Source organism: Leptonychotes weddellii, chromosome 10 (assembly GCF_054177405.1).
Source record: "Leptonychotes weddellii isolate Sample4059 chromosome 10, ASM5417740v2, whole genome shotgun sequence".
Classification (NCBI taxonomy): Eukaryota; Metazoa; Chordata; class Mammalia; order Carnivora; family Phocidae; genus Leptonychotes; species Leptonychotes weddellii.
In genome coordinates this window covers 88,000,627-88,021,963 of record NC_138378.1, presented here as the reverse complement: position 1 = coordinate 88,021,963, position 21,337 = coordinate 88,000,627, and the positions used below count along the sequence as shown (strand labels likewise).

General features: G+C 41.0%; 2 protein-coding genes and 1 long non-coding RNA gene across 4 annotated transcripts in view; 2 read left to right on the top strand and 1 right to left on the bottom strand.

Annotated features, from left to right (window-relative positions):
* Positions 1 to 11,264, top strand: part of LOC115937466 (uncharacterized) — a 50,935-nt gene extending 39,671 nt beyond the window's left edge. The window contains exons 4-7 of one of the 2 annotated variants that reach the window (XR_014138211.1): positions 4,428 to 4,582; positions 5,803 to 6,718; positions 7,304 to 7,470; positions 10,361 to 11,264. This is a non-coding gene — a long non-coding RNA (uncharacterized LOC115937466). The remainder of the gene's footprint in view (positions 1 to 4,427; positions 4,583 to 5,802; positions 6,719 to 7,303; positions 7,471 to 10,360) is intronic. The other variant, XR_004072751.2, reaches the window with a different exon arrangement.
* The window catches only part of MRPL35 (mitochondrial ribosomal protein L35), a 471,157-nt gene that overhangs the window by 83,118 nt on the left and 366,702 nt on the right, over positions 1 to 21,337 (bottom strand). The gene's annotated exons all lie outside the window — the stretch shown is intronic.
* The window catches only part of RNF103 (ring finger protein 103), a 21,688-nt gene continuing 15,497 nt past the window's right edge, over positions 15,147 to 21,337 (top strand). Inside the window, exons 1-2 of the mRNA XM_006748450.3 lie at positions 15,147 to 16,340; positions 18,698 to 18,837. Of these exons, the coding sequence (XP_006748513.1) occupies positions 16,115 to 16,340; positions 18,698 to 18,837 (366 nt within the window). The 5' untranslated portion in view covers positions 15,147 to 16,114. The remainder of the gene's footprint in view (positions 16,341 to 18,697; positions 18,838 to 21,337) is intronic.

Genomic DNA, 21,337 nt, shown 5'->3' with positions numbered 1-21,337 from the left:
GGAAATTTCTGGAGTAAATAATACAGAGCTATTAACCCCTTACATTTGTTCAACAGGTATTTGAACCAGGTATCATTCTCGCTGTTGGAGATAGAGCAGAGAACAAATCAGGCAATAGCTCTTTAAGAGGTATTAATAAATAAATTAATTAATTTTATTAATTAATTAATAAAACCCTTTAAGAGTTTACATTCTAGTTGTGGGATGTTAGCTAATGTGTTAGTAAATGAATAAATTAGAAATTATAATAAGCGCTATGGTAGAAAGAAAATAGGGCACTATATTAGAAAGTGACTTGGGGAAGAGGCAGAGCGGGAAGAAAGTTACTTAAGCCAGGATGGTTAGGAAAGGCCTCTCTAACAAGGTAACACTTGAGCTGAGTCATGAAGGATGAGACTGAGCCAGCTATTTGTGTTAGTTACCTATTGCTGCATAACAAACTATCTCAAAACTTAGCAGCTTTAAACAATAAATGTTTATTACCTCATGATTTCTTTGGGTTGATGATCAAGATGTGGCTTGGCTGGGTGTCTCTGACTCGGCCTCTCACAAGACTGAAATCCAGATATTAAGTGGGCATGCAGTCAACTCAAGGCTCTACTGGGGAAGGATCAGCTTACCACTTCACCCACATGGCTGTTGGCAGGCCTTAGGTCCTTGATGGCTATTGGTCTGAAATATCAGTTGCTAGCCACATGGGCCTGTCTGTAGGGCAGCTCACAACAGGCATCTGGCTTCCTTCAGAGCAAGCCAGTGACAGAATGAGAAAGAGTGCATCCCAAATGGGAACCACCTTCTCTCTGTAACCCATCCCTTCTACTGCATTCTACTTGCCAAAAGCAAGTCACTAAATCCAACCCATTCTCTAGGGGAGGGGATTACACAAAGGTATGAATACCAGGAGGCAGGAATGGTCAGGGCCATCTCAGAGGCTGCCTACAACACCATACAAAGAACTGGGAAAGAGTGTTTAAGGCAGAAGAAAGAGAAAATGCAATGGTTCTGAGTGGGGGACATCCTACTTGTGTTTGAGGAAGCCAATGGAGGTAGAATGGACTAAATCAAGTTAAAACAAAAAAATAGTAGGAGATTAGGTAGTCAGAAGGCAGACCATGCAGGGCTGAAAAGAAGTTTTGATTTTATTGTAAGTGCAGTGGGGAGCCAGTGAAGTGTTTTAAGTAAGGGAGTCAGTGATGTATTCCACCCACTCAACATTTTCCAGACCTCTATGGTAGATGTAGCCTCAACAGGATTTGATGGAGCAAATGTGGTGAAGGAAAGGGTTTTTCTGCTAAAAAAAAAAAAAAAGTCTCAGTGGCACCTAAATACCTATTCAGCTAAGTATAAAGACGTCAGGATCCTAATAAACTATTCTCAAACTATCCTTCCAGCCTAATCTCCCACCACTCCCCTAACCTCTAGTCAAAGTGAAGTTTCTTGAGCATGCGCTATGTCTTCCTGTCTTGAGATTATGCCATTTCCTCTGCATGGAGGTCTGTCTCTACCATCTCTACCTGTCAAACTTAGACATTTTTGTCAAGACCCTTCTTAAATGCCACCTCCTATGTGAAGCCTTTCCTGATTCTTTTCTTCTTTGAGTCCCCTCTGTTCTTTGTTTAATCAGCTTTGGGATTTTACCATGTCTTTCCTACTATCAGTAGTTCATGTCTAACTTGTAAGTTCCTTGAGATCAAGAGCTCTGCTTGCTTTATTTCTGTAGCCTGCACTACCCAGATCTTTAGCATATATAATCAATACTCAACAAATGTTTGTCAACTTGAATTAAACTGGGAACTAGATGATTACAGCACTTTTGTTGGCTGAGAGGGCTTCCTGAGAAATAAGAATTTCTCTTTGGTTGATATTAAGTTATAATTTTCCTATTACAACTCACAAGTCCTACATAGTATGTTCTTTGACTATAATGGAATTATTATAAATTATTATAATTAATATTAATTATTAGATACTAATAACAGAAATTTTTCTTAGCGAAACCTCCAAACATTTGGAAACTAACTAGCACACTTCTAAATAACACATGGGTGAAAGAAAGAATTAAAGGGGTAATTAAAACATATTTTGAACTGATAAAAATAAAAACATAACAAGTGAGAATTTGTAGGATGCTACTAAGATAGTTTTGAGAGGGAAATTCATAGCATCAAGCACCTTTTTTAGAATAGAAGAAAGGTTTCATGGGCGCCTGGGTGGCTCAGTTGGTTAAGTGACTGCCTTTGGCTCAGGTCATGATCCCGGAGTCCCGGGATCGAGTCCCACATTGGGCTCCCTGCTCAGCAGGGAGTCTGCTCCTCCCTCTGACCCTACCCCCTTTTGTGCTCTCTCTCTCTCACTCTCTCTCTCAAAAAAATAAAAAATAAAATCTTAAAAAAAATAGAAGAAAGATTTCAAATCAATAACCTTAAGACACACACACACACACAAACGGCAAATTAAACTAAAAGTAAGCAAAAAAAAAAGAAAGAAAATAGTAAATATCAAAATATAAATCAATAAAATAGAAAACAATACAGCATTCAATAGAATCAAAAGCTGCTTCTTTGAGAAAATCAATAAAGATAAAACACTGTGAGACTTATAAGAGAAAAAAGAAAGAATACACAAATGACAACAAGAGCAAGATAGGTGACATCACTTCAGATTCTACACATATAAAAGGACAATAAGGATTATTTTTTTTAAAAGCTTTTATTTATTTATTTGAGAGAGAGAGAGCACATGAGAGGGGGGAGGGTCAGAGGGAGAAGCAGACTCCCTGCTGAGCAGGGAGCCCGATGCGGGACTCGATCCTGGGACTCCAGGATCATGACCTGAGCCGAAGGCAGTCGCTTAACCAACTGAGCCACCCAGGCGCCCCAATAAGGATTATTATAAACAACTTTATGTCAATAAATATGACAACTTAGATAAAAAATCAGTTTCCTTGAATTACAAAAGTTATCAAAGCTCACTCAAGAAGAGATAAATATCTATATCTATATTCCTTATATCTATCTAGGAAAATGGGATAGTTCAAAACCTCCTCCAAAGAAACTCTAGGTTGAGATGACTTCATGAGTAAATTCTATCAAACATTTAAGGAAGAAATAATGCCAATTCAAACTCTTCCAAAAATAGCAAAGAGAAGAGAATAGTTCCCAACTCATTCTAGGAAGCCAGGATAAAGTAGTACATTTAAAATGAAACAAGACAAAGACATTACAAGAAAAGAACACTGTAAACCAAAATCCCTTATGAGCAAAAATTCCATACAAAATGTATAGCAAATTGAATTCAACCCTATATATATATTTTTTAACGCTATATTAAAGAGATAAAATATCAGGTGACCAAATGAAGTTTATCCCTGGAATGCAAGGTGGTTTAACATTTGAAAAATCAATCAATATACTTCAGCTTACAAATTAAAAATAAAAATCATGTTGCTTATCTAAATAAATGTCAAAAAAGCACTTAACAAAATCTAACATTCATTCCTGATAAATACTCTCAGTAAACTAAAATTAAAAGGGAATTTCCTCAACTTCATAAAGGACATCTAAAGGAACTAGAAAGAATGGCTGCTATTATTACTTTAATTCAACACTGTACTAGTGGGTCTAGCCAGTGCAATCAGGAAAGAAAAAAAAGGCACCATACTCAGCAGTAAGCATGCTGTTTTTTTATAAATATTATATGTGCTGCCTAAGCGAGCACTGGTTTTTTATAAATAGAACACTAGCCCCAGTTGTTACGTAATAGAATTCACATTCATTTGCAGAACCACAGACAATAGTAGACTTAGTAGCCCTTAACTGAAAAGTCCTGCAAAGATTCAGCTGGTTGTTTATAATTTAAATCAAACTGGCCAAGTAACCCAGACCTTTTGCTACTAATTCTGAAATTAGTGCTTCTTAGAATCTAAGAAAATAAATAGAACTAGGAGAAAATGTGAACCACCATTTGGTCTAGCTTCTGTTTCCCAGTCAATTAAGTGTAACCTAAGGCCTACAAGAGAAATGGAGGGTTAGAGATTCCTTTATGACAAGTTCCTTTTCTTGCATTTATTCTCTTCACAGTTAAGAAATTGTTTCTCATGTCCAACTAAAAAAAATTTTTTTTTATTTAATCTAATTTCCTTTTGTTCTGTTCTTATCAGTCACTTTGATGGGTCTGACATATTAAAGCAAAAGCTCTATGGCATAGAAAAAGGCTAACATTCTTAATGTACTAAAAACTCTTGCACATCAGTATGCATAAAAGACAAACATTTTGTTTATTTTTCTAACAACATGGCAGACTGTGTTAATACAGCTCCTATCTCACCTCAGCGGGCCTTCTTTCTGAAAAACACATTGAAATGCTGTGTCTGCTATATTATCTTCTGTACTTTTTTTTTTTTAAGATTTTATTTATTTATTTGACAGAGGGAGACACAGCGAGAGAGGGAACACAAGCAGGGGGAGTGGAGAGGGAGAAGCAGGCCTCCCGCCGAGCAGGGAGCCTGGTGCAAGGCTTGATTCCAGGACCCTGGGATCATGACCTGAGCCGAAGGCAGGCGCCCAACGACAGAGCCACCCAGGTGCCCCTATCTTCTGTACTTTTTATATGTACTTTTAAATATTTCTATTTTTTTTTTTTTTTTTAATGAGATAGAGAGAGAGAGCATGAGAGGGAGGAGGGTCAGAGGGAGAAGCAGAATCCCTGCTGAGCAGGGAGCCCGATGCGGGACTCGATCCCGGGATTCCAGGATCATGACCTGAGCCGAAGGCAGTCGCTTAACCGACTGAGCCACCCAGGCGCCCTAAATATTTCTAATTTTTTAAAAGAAAAACAAACATCCTAATTAAAAATGGTCTAAGGGTACAGGCAATTCACAAAAGAAAAAAATATGTATATGAACAATAAACATAAGAGGTAAGGAAAGAAGTAATATATTATTCAAAAGAATTAAGTCAAAATAGAAATTAGATGCCACTTCAGGTGCACAATTGGAAAATATTTTTTAAAATGAAAATGTCCAGTATTATCAAGGGTATCCCACCTATATTCACAGTAGGATAATCAATTAGTACAAACTTGTTCATTGTGTGAGAGTGGTGGGTTTGGGCATATTTTCAATTTTCTTCTTTTCGCTAATATACATCTTCTAAGTTTTCTTTAATAACCACATACCACTTTAGTAACAAAACAAACACTTTTAATTGAAAGCGATATTGCTTTTTTTAAAGTTCTCTCTTATCCTGTTGTCCATGCTAACCAATTCCAATTTCTTTCATCTTTTCGTACAAGCCCTTTTTTCATTCTGAAATTCTATTTATCAAGATTTTCAGAACTTTCTTCATTTTCTCTATGTCCTTAACTCAATTGAGCTTACCTTCTAAAGTATTTTACCATAACTGGTTTGAACTTTTGAAAAGTGCTTTCTGGTTTCTCTTTTAAATAATAAAGGTAGTCAGGCCAACAGTTAGCTCAGCTGGTTAGAGCGTGGTGCTAATAATAAAGTTATATTTGCATTGCATTTCACCAAAAGCATCCATTAGCCAGACTGACATTTAAGATCATGTTATACTGTGTTCTTTTATCCAAAAAAAATAGACTTATTAAGTACCTTTTAGGTATTCTGATACTGTTACAGAAGAAATGTATGGGTATCAGTGTATGTGAGTAAATACATATATGTGTGTATGTCCATTTGTATAAAACATGTGCCACTCACTGGGTTTCGTGCCTTATCAGCTTGGCTTCACTAAGTACTCACAACGATTTTATGAGATTACTGTTATTATTTCTATTTAACAGATAAGGCTTCGAGAAGGGCTGTAATGTGCCAGAGAAGAGCTGGTAAGCTAAGCCTTGCAGATGGCATCCAGGAAGGGAAGCAGTTTATGTATAGAAATAAAATTATGTACAGGCAGCCTATGAGAAATGCCACAAATGTGATAAAAAATGTAGAATTTTCTGGACCTTCATTGAATTCAGTAAGTCTGCCCCACACAATCGGCCTCATGGGTGTGTGAACAGAGCAGTTGCACAGGAACCCAAGTGCGGAAGGACCCTGAACACTTGGAGTTTAATGTTCTGCAGTTGTCGTCTTGAAATTCTAAGTAATTTTTCCTTTGAATTTGTGTTTTGTAAGTGAAATCTGATGAACATCAGAGCATGTGCCAAGACCTTGGAGCCTTCAGCTCACACGCGGTCTGCCTGCTGTCAGCTCCCCACCTCCTGGCAGCCAGCTCCCCATCTCCTTGGCAGTCTGCTTTCTGTCACCTGGTGCCTGGGGCTCTGTCCCCCCTCCCCCCACCCTCCCCCCAGCCCCCCACCCCCTCCCCAGGTCGACCCTTCCCTCTGTGAAGGGGGCAGCAACAGAGCTGTTTTTTCACAGTATGGAAGGGGGTGTGGGGGTGTCCATGTTCTGCTGTGGCCCTCTGCACCCAGTGGGGCCCTGGACTCAGGCCCGGCAAGGATTGGGGTCCAGCATGCTCACCTGGGGTGTTCTGAGGCAGGGCATGGCAGCAGCCATCCTTACCCAGGGCTGGCAGCACCGTAATTGTTTGGAGGGTGACTCGCGGGGGACAGGCCTTTTGCCCACCTCCAGTCCAGGTACTGAGCAAGTCCCAGTGCTGAGGTTGCAATCCTTTCGGGGCCCACCGTCAGCTGCGGGGTCTACGGCTGGAGAGAGGGAGTCTGAGTGCCTGTGAAGACCTGCACTTACCCTGTGAGTAGCCCCTGACCAAGGAAGAGTTACATTAAATGGCAAATCAAAAACACCATGACAGGTCAAGAAAGCCACCAGAAAAGAAAGGAAAAACTTTATATAGTACCCTTGTTTTGAAGATTTATTTATGTGAGAGAGAGCAAGAGCGAGAGCGAGGGTGCGCCCTCCCCACCCCACCCCCCTGGGTCAGGGAGGGGCAGAGGGAGAGGGAGAGAGAATCCTCAAGCAGACTTCTTGCTGAGCGCAGAGCCAGAGTGGGGGCTTGATCCCAGGACCCTGAGATCATGACCTGGAAATCAAAAGCCAGCCACTTAACCGACTGAGCCATCCAGGTGCTCCCATACAGTGCCTCTTAAGGGTGCCTTTTTCCTGCATTTTGAACAAGGGGCATGCATTTTCATTTTGTACTGGGTGGGGGTAGGGGTGGGGGTGTTACTTACGTAGCCAGCCCTGCTGTGCTATGGTCAGACCTTGTGTCATTGTAGCTTCAGGTCATCAGAGGAGGAACAGTTTACTCCAGGAGGCAAGGAGACTTTCTATTTGCTTACTCCTCCCTTATTTACCTTTGTCTTGCGAGTGTTTTAGAGTTGCACTGCTTGCTGTTCCTGGGTTGGAAGATGGGGGCTCTGGAGACTCTGGCTGGCTGGCCAGCCCGCCAGCGGAGAAGGGCTGTTTACCATATGGATGGCAGTGTGGAGCAGCCTGCCCCAGGGTGCATTCATCTCAGCTTTATTGAAAGCCATTTCCTGAAGGTATCTCTCTGGCGAAAAGATGTTTCTTTTTTTTTTTTTGAAGATCCCAGCTTGAGTGCCAAATAGGTCTCTGAATATTGCTTTGGGACATCTTTCATTCCAGCAAATAATGGCCTTAATGCACTGGAAAACACAACTTGGTACCAATGCTGTGGTGATAGTCAGGAGGGTCCTCTCCACACAGAAAGGGCAGGCTGTACAGTTCTCACAATCACAGCAGGGGATGTTCCTGGGGGAGGCATTTGGGAAACTGCTTTTCTCATGGAAACAATGTAGTAGCTACATGCCTAAAACCTTAATCTTAACGCTTCTCTTTTAATGAACATAAATGCCATAAACAAATCGGCTAGAAAGTATATAATTGTACACTGTCCAATAGTAAGCTTTCAAAATGTGAATCAGTTGGACTGGCAATAAAGAAATAGATCATTTCAGTTATCTTTGTTTGGTTGTTTGACAATTGTTTGCTATGGACAGAGAGGGGGAACGCCAGGGGACAGTAGCTTCAGCGGGTGGTACATATGCACTGCTTGGCATCATCTCATAACAGGGCAAAGATCTCCCAGAAGACATATCTGAAAGGTGAGCTGATCTAAGTCAAGGGCTACCCATAGCATCATTTTATTAGTAGTTATGAATGAAATTTACATTTATGTGCTGAAATGGGAAATATCAAATATGTTTATATGCTGGAGACAAACTTAAAATGATTCCCTTACCTGCCTTGAATCTGTGCGTAGCGGGGTGTATCAATCAGACAGATGATAAACACCTAACCTGCCTACATAGGACTTAGATTTCCAGCCTTTTTTTAAAACCATTGCTGGCCATTTTTACCACTCTCCTCCTTTTTTTTTTTTTTAACCAAAATGTGTTCTTCATAATGGGGTTAGAGATCAAAGCAAAGAAAATGGGGTTATTTCCTTTTCATAGGCCACTCTCCTTGTCCTCACCAGAAGGTAAATTGGTAAATGTTGGCATCCCTTTTCCTACGCTCCTTGTCTACAATTCTGAGATTCTTGCAAGCCCCTCTCTTGCTCCTCTGGCTCAGGGGAATGGATCGTGTCTCATATTTAGAGATGTATAGATAAAAAATAGAAACTGAAGATAAGAACAAATCCGAGGGGCCCCAGAGCCTACTACAGTACAAAGGCCTCAGGGCCGTTCTCTCGGTCACCTCTCCCCCTGGCTACCTAATCCGGAGAGGGCTGAAGGCTGCTTATGAGGGCTAGTCTTGAAAGAGGCATACATCCTTACTTGCCTCCCCTGCTCTCAGTTCAGTCACTTACCCAATCTAACTGCAAGAAAGGCTAGAAGCTGTTCTCTGTCTAGACTGCTGGTCAGAGGCCATGGTGTAGGAGACCTGCATCACTACCTCTACTACACTAAACAGTTGGTGCCACAGAATCCAGGAAAGGTTCAGAAATTGGAAGCATGACACTTTGGAAGCCAAAGGTGGTGGGTGGGGCTGAAAACTGGAGGATTTGCGAAAAATTTCATGAGGTACAGTTTGACCCTGTACAGCCAAGCACTTGCCCCTCTCTGCTCCTAGAGAACGGTGGGAGGTTTGTCCTCTGAAATGAACATATCGGTTCTGGACTTAGAGATTCCTGGCATGGTCATGTGAGGGAGATGAGGAACCCTAATGGCTGAGACTTGATATTCCCAGCCTCCTTCTCCCACTCAGGCCCAGGATGTTGATAATCATACCTGAATTTTCCAGGCAGGATTCCCCTCTGAAGAAAGTGAACAGTTGAGGAGAAAAACTTACAGATCCTCCTAGTGAAATGGCTGCATCTTTACCATTTACCCTTGAGTGAGCCCCACCCACTCTCAGAGAACTTTTCAGTACCTCACATTTATGAACCTATGAACAAGGAGAGAGCCAGGGATCACCAAGTAATTAAAGACAGCCTCTAAGGCAAAAGACTAAGTCCAAAATAAACAGATTGAAAATGAACCCAGGTCTAAGAGGCAATGCAAAAAGCAAAAGAAAACTTGGGAAAATTACTATTAATTAATATCTTCAGAGAGATATGTGAATGTATTGCATGCATTTAAAAAAAAAAAAGAACATAGTGTTACAGAAAAGGCACATCCCTGTCACAAGAAAGAACTTTTGAAAATTAAAAACAGGATAGACAAAATTAATAATTCAGTAGAAGGGGTGAAAAATGAAGTTGAAAAAAACTCCCAGAAAGTAGAACAAAAGGCAAAAAGAGGAAAACTGGAGAAAGAAGAGAATAAAATTATAGGATCAATGTAGGAGTTTCAACATCTCATTAACAGGAGTCCCAGAAAAGTGAGAAACGGACAAAGGAAATTATCAAAGAATCTCCCAGAACTGAAGGTAACAAGTTGCCATATTAAAAGGCCCCACTGGGCACTCAACACAATGAAGGAAAGGAGACTTGCACTTAGGCACATTATCATAAAAGTTCAGAATACCAAAGATGAAAAGAAAAGCTGAGAGCTTACAGACAGAAAAAAAACAAGTCACAACAGAAGCCAGAAGGTAATGGATCAATGCCTTCAAAATTCTGAGGGGAAGGGATTTCCAATTTAGAATTCTATACTTGGCCAAACTATCATTTAAACATGAAGGGTAACTGCAACTAACTCTTAAATGGCTCAAGAAAAAAAATGTATATACAATATAGAGAGCAAACATGGCAAAAACATTAACTGGTGAATTGGTGAAGGGTATAAAGGAGGTTTTGGTAATATTCTTGCAAGTCTTCTCTAAGTTTGAAAAAAGAAAAGAATGAGGATAGAGTAAAGGGATTTTTAACCAACTGAGCCACCCAGGCGCCCAGAGTAAAGGGATTTTTAGATGTATAAGGTCTCCAAAGTTTATCTCAATGTCCACTTTTTTAATATGTCACTGCAGGATGAGATGTGTTCCAAGCAAACAAGGAAGTGAAAAAACAAACATGCAACCATGGGATCAAGAAAACAGAATCCAACATAGAAGGGTTGTGAAAGGGAAGTCCTGGGATGAAGCTGCATCATAGTCTGGAGAGGGGCCAGTCTAGCCCGGAGCAGGAGGACCCAGACAGAGGATTTATTTCCAATAAAATATGGAATTGATACATTAACCATTTGAGTAGTTTTATAGTTCAGACAGAGAATTTGGGGGTGAATAAATGGACAGGGCCTTCAAAGATAGAACAAACCAAAATCCGAGTTAATTATTAACTCCAGGGAAAATGAACAATTGCACAAGAAAGGAAATATAAATGATGTGGTTCAGCCATCAACAAGATTTATGTGGTCCCATTAATATAAAAATGAATAGAGAATATAATCACTTTGGGAATGAGGGAGGGAAATGGTGTGTGAGTGGAGGGCATAAAAGAAATCATTCCTCATTTTCTGTAGTAAGAAATCAATAGATAATGTGTCAAATGAAAAGGTCAAGAAAAGTAGTAGAAACATCTAATTTGGGATTTACAAAGAAAACATGAGAAAAATGTTTCAAAGAATTGAAGGTAGTGTCTCTGAGACATGGTAGCTTTGGAGTGGGTAAGGATAAGCAGAGGATGTGTTTTTCATAAACAGGGTTTGTTGGAAGAGTCTCAGTTTATTCTTGTTAGTCTGGCATAATGTTATTACCATTGTCCCTTTCACTTTCAAAATTATTCCAATTTGGATGAAGCCTTGAAGTGTTATTTGACTTTTTTGTTGTTGTTATTTGACTTTTTAAACTATGGATAGGTAATATTTTGATAAAAATAAAATTAAAAGAGAGAACTCTGGATCCTAAATAAAATAACCATATTTCATCCAGCTCAGCCAAAGACTTTGATTTTCTTTTCTCTAAAATTAATTCTTCATTTTAAGTTAAATACAAGCAGGCTTCCAGTTATGGAATGAAGTCACAAAAATAAAAGGCATAGCACGGGGGATATAGTCAATGACATTATAATAGTGTTGTATGGTGACAGACGGTAGCTACACTTGTGGTGAGCACAGCATAACGTACAGAGAAGCTGAATTACTATGTTGAATACCTGAACCTAATGTAATGTTATGTGTCAACTATACTCAAATACAAAAATTTTTTAAATTATTTTTTTAAGATTTTATTTATTTGAGAGAGAGAGAGCACAAGCGGGGTCAGGGGCAAAGGGAGAAGCAGACTCCCGGCTGAGCCAGGAGCCTGATACGGGGCTCGATCCTGGGACTCTGGGATCATGACCTGAGCCAAAGGCAGATGCTTAACCGACTGAGCCACCCAGGTGTCCCTCAAATACAAAATTTTAAAAAATAAATGAAAGTTATAAAAGAAAACAAATTATGATATATATTGAATTGAAACCTTTAAAGCCAGAAACTAGCTTCTATTTTTTTCTATATTTTCATTTGTACCTCTCAATAGAGTCTGCACTTTATATTGCTTTAGAGAATTTGTATCTGTATTTTTCTTGTATTTCTGCTATTAGGTCTACAAGAGGCCTACATTTTTTTTTAATTTTAAATTTTTTTTTTTAGGTTTTATTTATTTATTTATTTGACAGAGAGAGCGCACGCACAAGCAGAGAGAACAGCAGTGGGAGAGGGAGAAGCAGACTCTCCGCGGAGCAGGGAGCCCAACGCCAGGCTCGATCCCAGGACCCAGGGATCATGACTTGAGCTGAAGGCAGACGCTTAACCAGCTGAGCCACCCAGGTGCCCCTTTTTTTTAATTTTTAAAAAATATTCAATTTTGGAAAGTTTCCCCTACTAGACTTCAAATAACCTGGCAACAAGGTCCTGTTTGACTTCATCCATGCACATGTCTCAGTAACAAAGCTCAGTGACTTGCTCATAAATACTGCTTGAATAAAGGAATGAATGCAAAATACCTACCTACATACATACAAGCAATATGTCTGTTTCAAAGCACTTTTTACCTCCACTGCCTCATTTAATCCTTACAACTGCTTTACGGGATAAATATACCATCCTATTTTGCAGATGATAAAAATGAGGTTTAGACAGATCTTGTGACTTTCTAACAAGGTGATACAGCTAGTAGATACTAGGAGACACTGGACCAGGCCCACTAATGATGGTTCCCATGCTCTTGCCATAATATCAAATGATAAGGATTTAAGTCATTCCACAAACAGAACCTGAGATGCAAAATCAAGAACTCAGGTTAATAGTCTGGCTGTTAGAGAAACAGATTATGAAAACCAATGAATAATTCAAACATCCTTTTGTCAGACTGGTCTTTGAACAGAAATTATAATTAGTCTGCCCAGTTAGGCATCGTGGAAACTGAAATCACCCTCATGGAAGGACAGCCCACCCTCCCTTGGAGTCTCAGAGGATGAATCCCTGCTGCAAATCTCCAGACCAAGGAAGCAGTCCTAGTGGTTGTTTTATTTTTCAAAACATATCTTAAAGTTATAAAAACAATGCATGATTATTTCAGAAAAAAATAATGAAATAGAGATAAAACACAAAATTAAAAAATTTCAATTATCTAAATCCCATCACCTAAAAATGAACACAGCTTACATTTCAGTGTATGTATCTCTACCTTTGTCTAATACTAACACAAAAAAATAGGATCATATGATGCAAACTTCTTAGTAACCTGCTTTTCTCCCCCAAACACTCTATTTTGGGCATAGGTTCATGTCTACAGCCATTTGTCTATATGGTTCTTTTAGTAGCTGCCTAGTAGCTCACCATTTAGATTACTGTATTTGACTAATCTTCTGTCACTAGATATTTGGGTTGCTTGTTCTTTCTCTTTTTTTCTATTATTAACAATTAATAATTTTTTTCCATTATTTCTTTCTATTTTTTTGTTCTATTATTATTCTTCTACAGCAACAACAAAACTCTGCACACACATCTCTGTGCACATGTCCAATTATTTCCTCAGGATAACTTCCCTGAAGTGAGATTACTGGGCCAAAGAGCATGTATTCACGGTGCCTTCTAACTCCTATTGTAAATTGCCCTCCTGAAAAGTTGTACATCCTATTGATAAAGGATGTAAATGCCTGTACCAATGTATCCCACCAACCCTGTGCATTTTTTGATCAGTGCTGTTACCTTTTCTAAGAGTTTAACCAGGAGGGAACAAGGCAAGCGGGTTGAGATCGGACGCAGTTGAAACAAAAAGAAATGCCAAAAGAGTTCTTTAATTCCTTCTTTGGAGCCCCTCCCACACTCTGGTACTTTTCCAGTTTGAAACTCTAGCCTGGATGGTTCCATCCTCAGCTAACAGCCCAACTTTCCCCACCTGTCCCTCTTTTATATTATTTGATTAGGGGTCAGTCTCTCTTTACTAGTGAGCACATTGCTTTGAGATGAGGGTTCACCTTATATGTCAAGGTTTGGACAGCAACACTGCCCAGTAACAGGGTCACCTTGACATGCCTAAGGATTCCGAAATTTCAGAAACAGCCTTGTTAGAATGAACTGTTTAATACAATCTCCCACACTGATCTGCCAGCCATGGAAACAAGGCCACATTGAGGCTGGTTAAGACACAGGATCAGAGGCCTAGAGCTGGTTGTATATTCCTATACCTCCTCCTTTGATTCTTCCTCCCTGTTCCCTGGGCCCATCCCCTCCTAAGTCCTCCTCCACTAGCTGGTCACTGAAATGCCTTTGTGTGCTTTATTTTAAAGGGATGCCATTCTGAAGTTACATTCTCATGGTCCATTCTTTGCTTTCCATTTCTCATTTGCTCCATGATGGAGGATCACATCTCCATTCTTCCTAACCCCCACCCCCACCCCCCCACCCCCAGTTCAGGACATTTGACAGCTTTGCACAATGACTAACGTTTCTCTTATAATTCCTGGGTCTTTTCCTTCCTCATCAAGGGAGCTGGTAGAAGCCAGCCTCCTCAGTTTAATTATGCAACCCTTTTCTCCCTCACGACTGGCAGAGTTCGGCAGAAAGAGTATGCTCCACTGAGGTTAAATGCAAAACTGGATAGTGCATAGTCACCCACATTACTCACTTTATGTATCTTCCTGTTGCTGGCACTGGCCACACTCAGGGAGGGTAACAAAAGAAAAGACATGTAAACTTTGTACAGGGACATATCAATACTTAGCAACCTTTGTCCTGGAAACTCACCGCCTCAATACCTGGCTTTTAACACCCCTAACACTGAAGAGGGGGAGGAAAAATTATAACAGGCGGGACAAGTGGGCCTAGTTCTAACTCCTGTTTCGGCCAAACCTCCTCCAATACACGTTGTGCACAAACTACATTCTCACCGAGAAACGGAAAATCATTGTTTTCTACCCGCTCAAACGAGTGCCCAAATTTTTCCAATTCACCAGAACCTACTATAAACGTACTCATCTAGTTTTACCGATTTTAAGAGGATCATTAACTGCCCTATTTGTACGAAAAATACACAGAAAGTGACAGTCCAAAGTCCAACCCTTAGCCAAAATCATGTACTAAACATCTTCAGGGCAAAAGGAAAAACAGCGGAGAAGACACCGGAGAAGCAACTTTGGGAGCTGTTCCGAAACCCAGCCAAGGTTGGGGCGCCGCACTGCTTTCCAGCCCCCTGGCTTAGCCGCCTCCTTCCCCCTCCGCACCCACTTTTCCCCTAAGCGGCCGCGTCGAGCGCTCCCTCTTGGCCCCGCCCCGGCCCCGCCCGAGGCCCCGCCCCGCCGCCGACGTCAGTTGTTATGTCTCGGCCCGGGCAGGGGCCCCAGCTGGTCCTCTGCTCCCGAGGCGACTGTCGCGGCCTCGCGAGGTGGCTGGGGCGTTGGGGACGGCGGCCGAGACCCGCGCCGCCCATCTGAGCGGGGCGGGCGCTCCGTGGCTAGGAAGCCGCCCCGGGGCCGCCCAGGGAGCCGTCTCGGGCCTATTTTTGCTTTTCTTCTTCAGGACCGTCGGCCCGCGCGCCCTATTTCTCTCTGCAGAGACCGCGACGCCCCCTCCCGGGCCGGGCCGCGGTGCCCGCCCGCCTGAAAGGCGCCGCCCGCCGGCCTGAGAGAACCTGGAGCCGCTGTCGCCGTGCCCGCCGCGCCTCTCGCGGAGCCTGGGCGGCCCGCGGGGCCTGGGGCCTGGGCGCCGGGCGCGGCGCTGCGGCGGCCGCTCCTCCCCGCGCTGGGCCCGGGGCCTGGCCGAGCGCCGCGCCCTCCTGACCGCCCGCCGGCCGGCCCCAACCGCCTCCCCGGCTCGCCGCCCCTCCGGCCCCGGCCTCCCGCCAGGACCCAGCTTCCTTTGTGGATCTGAATGATTTTGGGGGGCCTCCTCCCTCCCTCTTGAGATTACGGTGCTGGAAGGCCGGCCCGCCACCTCGGTCAGTGCCCCCCGCCCGGGTAACGTCCCTCGTTTTGTTCCTCCCCGCCGGCCCTCCCCCGCCCCGCTCCTTTCGGTGTTTGATGGGTTTTTTTAGTTTTTGCCCTTTTATTTTTCTCGTCTCCTGACTGGAAGGCCCCGCGCGAGGCTCTGCGCCCGGGCCCCTCCTCGTCTTTTCCTCACCCTCGCATAAATAGCCAACCCCCCAGCCCCCCGGCCGGCGATGGCGCGACAGTGAGGGCGGCGAGCCCGGACCACGCTGGGACAGTGCCCGCGCCCCGGCGGGCGTGAGCACACACTCCCCCGCTCTGCGCCCCTTTTTCGTCTTCCGAGCTCTCTGAGAAGAGAGAAGACGCAGGGGAAGATGTGGCTGAAGCTCTTCTTCCTGCTCCTCTATTTTCTGGTCCTGTTCGTCCTGGCCAGGTTTTTTGAGGCCATTGTGTGGTATGAAACTGGCATCTTTGCCACCCAGCTGGTGGATCCGGTGGCGCTGAGCTTCAAGAAGCTGAAGACCATTCTGGAGTGCCGGGGGCTGGGATATTCAGGGCTGCCCGAGAAAAAGGATGTCCGGGAGCTGGTGGAAAAGTCAGGCGAGTATCGGGCGCCCCTGGGGTCCCCTCCACCCGGTGGAGGGGGCGACTTGTACTTCCTCGTACTTGGTGGTTCCTCCAGAATGAGGCATTACCTGGAAGGGTTAAGCAGACTACTCCGAGAGCTGTCCAGGTTTTCTTGGGGGGAAAAAAAAAAAATGAATCCCAGTTTTGAGAAGGGGGCTGGAATTATTTGCAACGGGTGTTGCTGTATCTTTTTAAGGTGTGTTTGTTTTTTAAATAACATATAAGTGCAGCTTCTTAGCATTGTTTACTAAGAAACAATTTTTTTAAAAATAGGGAATGTCAGCTGGTTACAGACAAACTGGAAAGCAGTTTTTGTCGGTTGAAATTCACAAGGATATAAGAAAAGGAAAACCCCAAAAAGTTGTCTGTAGATAGCAGTATTTGTCACGATAGTAATCATAGCGTAATAACAGGAGGGGGAAATATTGGAATTCTTAATATTAAAGAGGAATTTAGGGCTAAGATTTAAATTTTAAATCATGAGTTTAAATATAAAGTGTAAACTGTACAGCATTAGCTTTTCATACTTCAAGTTTGGTGAAAATAAAGTGAATATGTTTTGTGAATGCGTATCTTGTTTTGTTTTGGAAGAGTTTATATTTCTTTCAGCATTTAAAAAAAATCCTTACGTCTTGGATGTAAATTTTTCTTTTTCCTTTTAGAAGTCACAGATACAGCTGCATCAGCTTAGTGGTTTGAGAAATAGAATGGAAATAGTGCTAAGAGAATATTTATTTAACATCTTAAGCAGTGCATTGTCAGTGACTGTTGGTTTGGGGGTAGGATTGAATAAGAAATATGGTTAATTTTTTCACCCCTGGACAAAATATATTTTTGTTTAGGTAAATGTCCTAGAAGGGGAATGTACTGTAACTTGAGAAAGACATTCTGGGTTGCTGTAGGAAGCAGTTGAAACTGATGGTTATCTTTTTTGTTTCAAATATATCTGCTGTGTCTTTTACAAGACAGTTTTTTTTTTCCTTATTTAGTACCCTATAGCCATTGTTGTGAGATAGACGAGAATACTAACTCCAGAGGACTTTAGCACTACATATTTGCCAACCTTGAGGGTTATCAAATTTGTATCTCACTACGGGGGTAGAGGAGGGAACCCTCTGTAGATGCGATGCTTTTTTTAAGAGAAGACATAAAATCCATTTTTTTTTCTTGCCTCTTGTTTACTGACTGGTTTATGGTGACTTACTTCTACCACAGGGGTGGGGGATGGGAAATGGAGTAAAGATCTCTAATAAATGAATTTTCTAGGTTTAGAAGTATCTTAACTGCCAAAGCTAAATCATTTCTCATGGTAAAAAAAAATTTAACAACACTTTTTTCTTTTGACTTTTATTTAGTGTTGCTTCCTTTGGGCCTAAAAATACTTGTCGCTTCGGGTGTACAAGGAATGCACGTATCATTTAAAGAATACACACAGCCCACAAAAGTATGACTCGGATCACACATTTTATAGCAAAGAAGTCTTGGTATAGCAATTTAACTTTATCATTTAAATATTCGTTGTGAACGATTTTGCTGCTGTCATGCTTGTTTTCACATTTAAGGCAAAAATTAAAATAATTCGACATTAGTGTTTACTTTTTATTTGATGATACAAGCTCTCAATTTACACAGTAAATTTGAGTATGAATGTGGAGGGGTTTTTTCATATAGGTAACCTTTGTATCTAACCCTCAAGTCTTATAAACCTTATTGCTATTTTACGCAGGTGGAAATGGCAAATTCTGTAAACCCATTTCTAAATCTTGTAAGTCAGAAGTATATAAATCATACTGTTTAAAAATTTTTTGAAGCCCGGCATGTTATACACAAAACTAAATAATACTGTGATGGCTTTTTGGACTGACCAGGAAATTAAGTAATTTCCTAACAAATTATGTGATGACCCCACTAGAATATAAGCTCCATGAGAAGATGGATTTTTGTCTGTTCATTTTTGCCTGACACGTAGTAGGTTTTTATGACATTTTTACTGAGTGAATCTTAAATGGGTAGGTATATACAGGTTCTACTTTTCTTTTCTATAGACTGAAATAGAAGTACTGTGACGTGATTTTTAACAGTGTAAAATGGAACTAATCATTGAAGTTAGGAATGTAGAATTTTTTTTTTTTAAGATTTTATTCATTTGAGAGAGAGAGAGCACAAGCAGGGGGAGAGGCAGAGGGAGAGAGAGAAGCAGACTCCCTACTGACCTGGAGCTCATGACCTGAGCCCAAGGCAGATGCTTAACCCAGATCTGAGCCACCCAGGAACCCTGAGAATGTAGAATTTTTGAAATCTTACTAGTGTTATTTTTTTCCTTTCTTCAGGTGACTTGATGGAAGGTGAGCTCTATTCTGCACTCAAGGAAGAAGAAGCATCTGAATCCATTTCTAGTACCAATTTCAGTGGTGAAATGCACTTCTATGAGCTTGTAGAAGACACAAAAGATGGCATCTGGCTGGTTCAGGTATCAGAAACAGTGACAGAAGTGAAATTATTTTTACCAGACTAGTGTTCACCAGCTAGTGACACTTCTGTGTACTTGTGTCATGTTTCTTAAACATAACTCAGTCCTCATAGGGAGGCTCCAGTGTCCTCTGAAAGAGGTTTTGCAGACCAAGGAAAATGAGAAGTGAAGAGAGGGGGAAAGGAAGCTTTGGGGAAAGAGAGTCGACAAATCCATTGTAGTTGCTGGATCTTCATTAAAGTTAAGAAACATGGATATATTCCTTTTGTTGAGCGATTTGCCCTGTTTTAGTTTTGGTTAACCAGTTTTTAATTCAGTGATCCAAATGATTTTTGTATCTAAAGGAAGAACCCTGAAATAGAAGTAAGAAAATCCTGCTATTAGGGAAATAGCCAACTTTGTGACTATAGAGGACGAGATATTGTGGGGAGTGGTGGGGAGTGCTCATTACTCTGCTTATGAAATTGGTGAAATGATAATTTTAAACCCTAAACTCTTGTGATATCAAAACTGTGAAAATTAATTAGCATATTAGAGTTGTAGAGCTATGAAAGGCCTAAAAAATAGTCTTTTATGCTTTGCAAAGTGTGCTTTATGTACCACTGATGGTAAATGAGTGGGCACACATTATCATTTAAGGATTTTAATGCAAATTAGAAAATTCAATATTATATTGAACATGTCATAAATATGATTTAGGGCAAGGCTAAAGTTATTTAAATTGTTAAAAATATAAGATCACTTAAAGTAAAATATCAAGTAAATTAACAGCATGATTTTGGCTAACATTATGATTATTGAATCAGGATCAAATCCCAGGACCCCGATTTCTTGTCCAGTACTCTTGTCATTTCACACTGGGGTTAGCTGTTTGATTGAGGGTATAAAAATCCAAATTGCTTCTTCGTATTTCTTTCTGAGGACAATGATGTCAAAATATGGTAGAAAAAGCTAGGAGTTCAGAGAACTTAGATGCAGATCTGGTCCTGTCATAGATTTGCAATATAATTATGGATAGACAGATTTTTGTTGTACCTGGCCTCAAATAAAACATATACCTCTAAAGAGGATGGAATAATACTGTGGTCCACGGAGCTAAAGATTAAAGAGTTGAGGTTTGGGAATTCTTCGGGTGATTACATTAGCTATTCATGACTTCCCTTTACATGCAGTCTTCCTATTGTGTTTGACCTTTTACCTGCCAAATAATCTAAGTCTGTAATTTTTAAATTCAGCAAAGGGAGAACCTGGGAGGTTATGGGTATAGTCTATACATTATCCATCAAATTCTACTTTATTTCTCTGTGAATTAATTGGTATTAGAAAATAAACTAGCATCTCCAAAGCTTTAATTTATAAGTAAATAGTTATTCCATTTCCTTTCCCAGATATTTATATCTGATGGTCTGATCAAGAAAGACTTGTTGGCTTTGATCATTTTTAGTTTTATTTACTGAGGTTGAGTTGAATAGCCTGTCCCATTTACCTGTGTTCTCTGTTTAAATGTTTGTCCATACATTGAATGATCCCATAGAGATGAATAATAAATAGATGCTGAACACCTTCCAAACTTGGAAAAGCCATTTCAAAAGTCTAAGTATATTCTTTTGGTATATAGGATTCTACCTATAGATAATTAACACATTCTAGTTCAATAATTAACATATATTCTAGGCTTATAAATGATATACTGTTCTTTAATTTTTTTTTTTTAAGACTTTTTAAAAAAAGATTTTATTTATTTATTTGAGAGACAGAACATGCACAAGCAGGGGAGGCGGGGCAGAGGGAATGGGAGAAGCAGACTCCCGGCTGAGCAGGGAGCCTGATGTGGGGCTCGTTCCCAGGACCCTGAGATGACCTGAGCCCAAGGCAGATGCTTAATTGACTGAGCCACCCAGGCGCCCCCACTGGGGTTCACCTGGGTGGCTCAGTCGGTTAAGCCTCTGACTCTGGGTTTTGGTTCAGGTTATAATCTCACAGTTGTGGGATCAAGCCCCTCATGCGAACGTGGAGCCTGCTTCAGATTCTCTCTGCCTCTCCTCCTCTGCCCCTTCCTCTGCTCTCTCACTCTCTCTCTCAAAAAATAAAATCTAAAAAAATAATAAAGATAAACATGGATTAAACTCTGTTAATAGGTGACAAAATTCAAATAGTTTATTTAGCAGTTAGTTGTATGCCAGGCCCTGGAGATAGACTAGGAACATACACCAGGCTAAGTCCTTGCTCCTCAGGCAGCTCACATTCCAGTTGAGAGACGTATGCAATAAATAAGTAAATATTTAATATAGCATCAAGTTAGTAAAAAATGCTAAGAAGAAAAATAAGGAGACAGAGAGTGGCAAAAAATTCTGATAAGGGGACACTTGAATGAAATGAAGAACAAATAATGAATGATAGTGAATGTTAGCATTATAAATTCTAATCACTAAATTATTTTCCTCTGAAAATATTAAATAAGCCTCACAAGGTATTAGTAGTTGAAAAATGACTCCTAAGA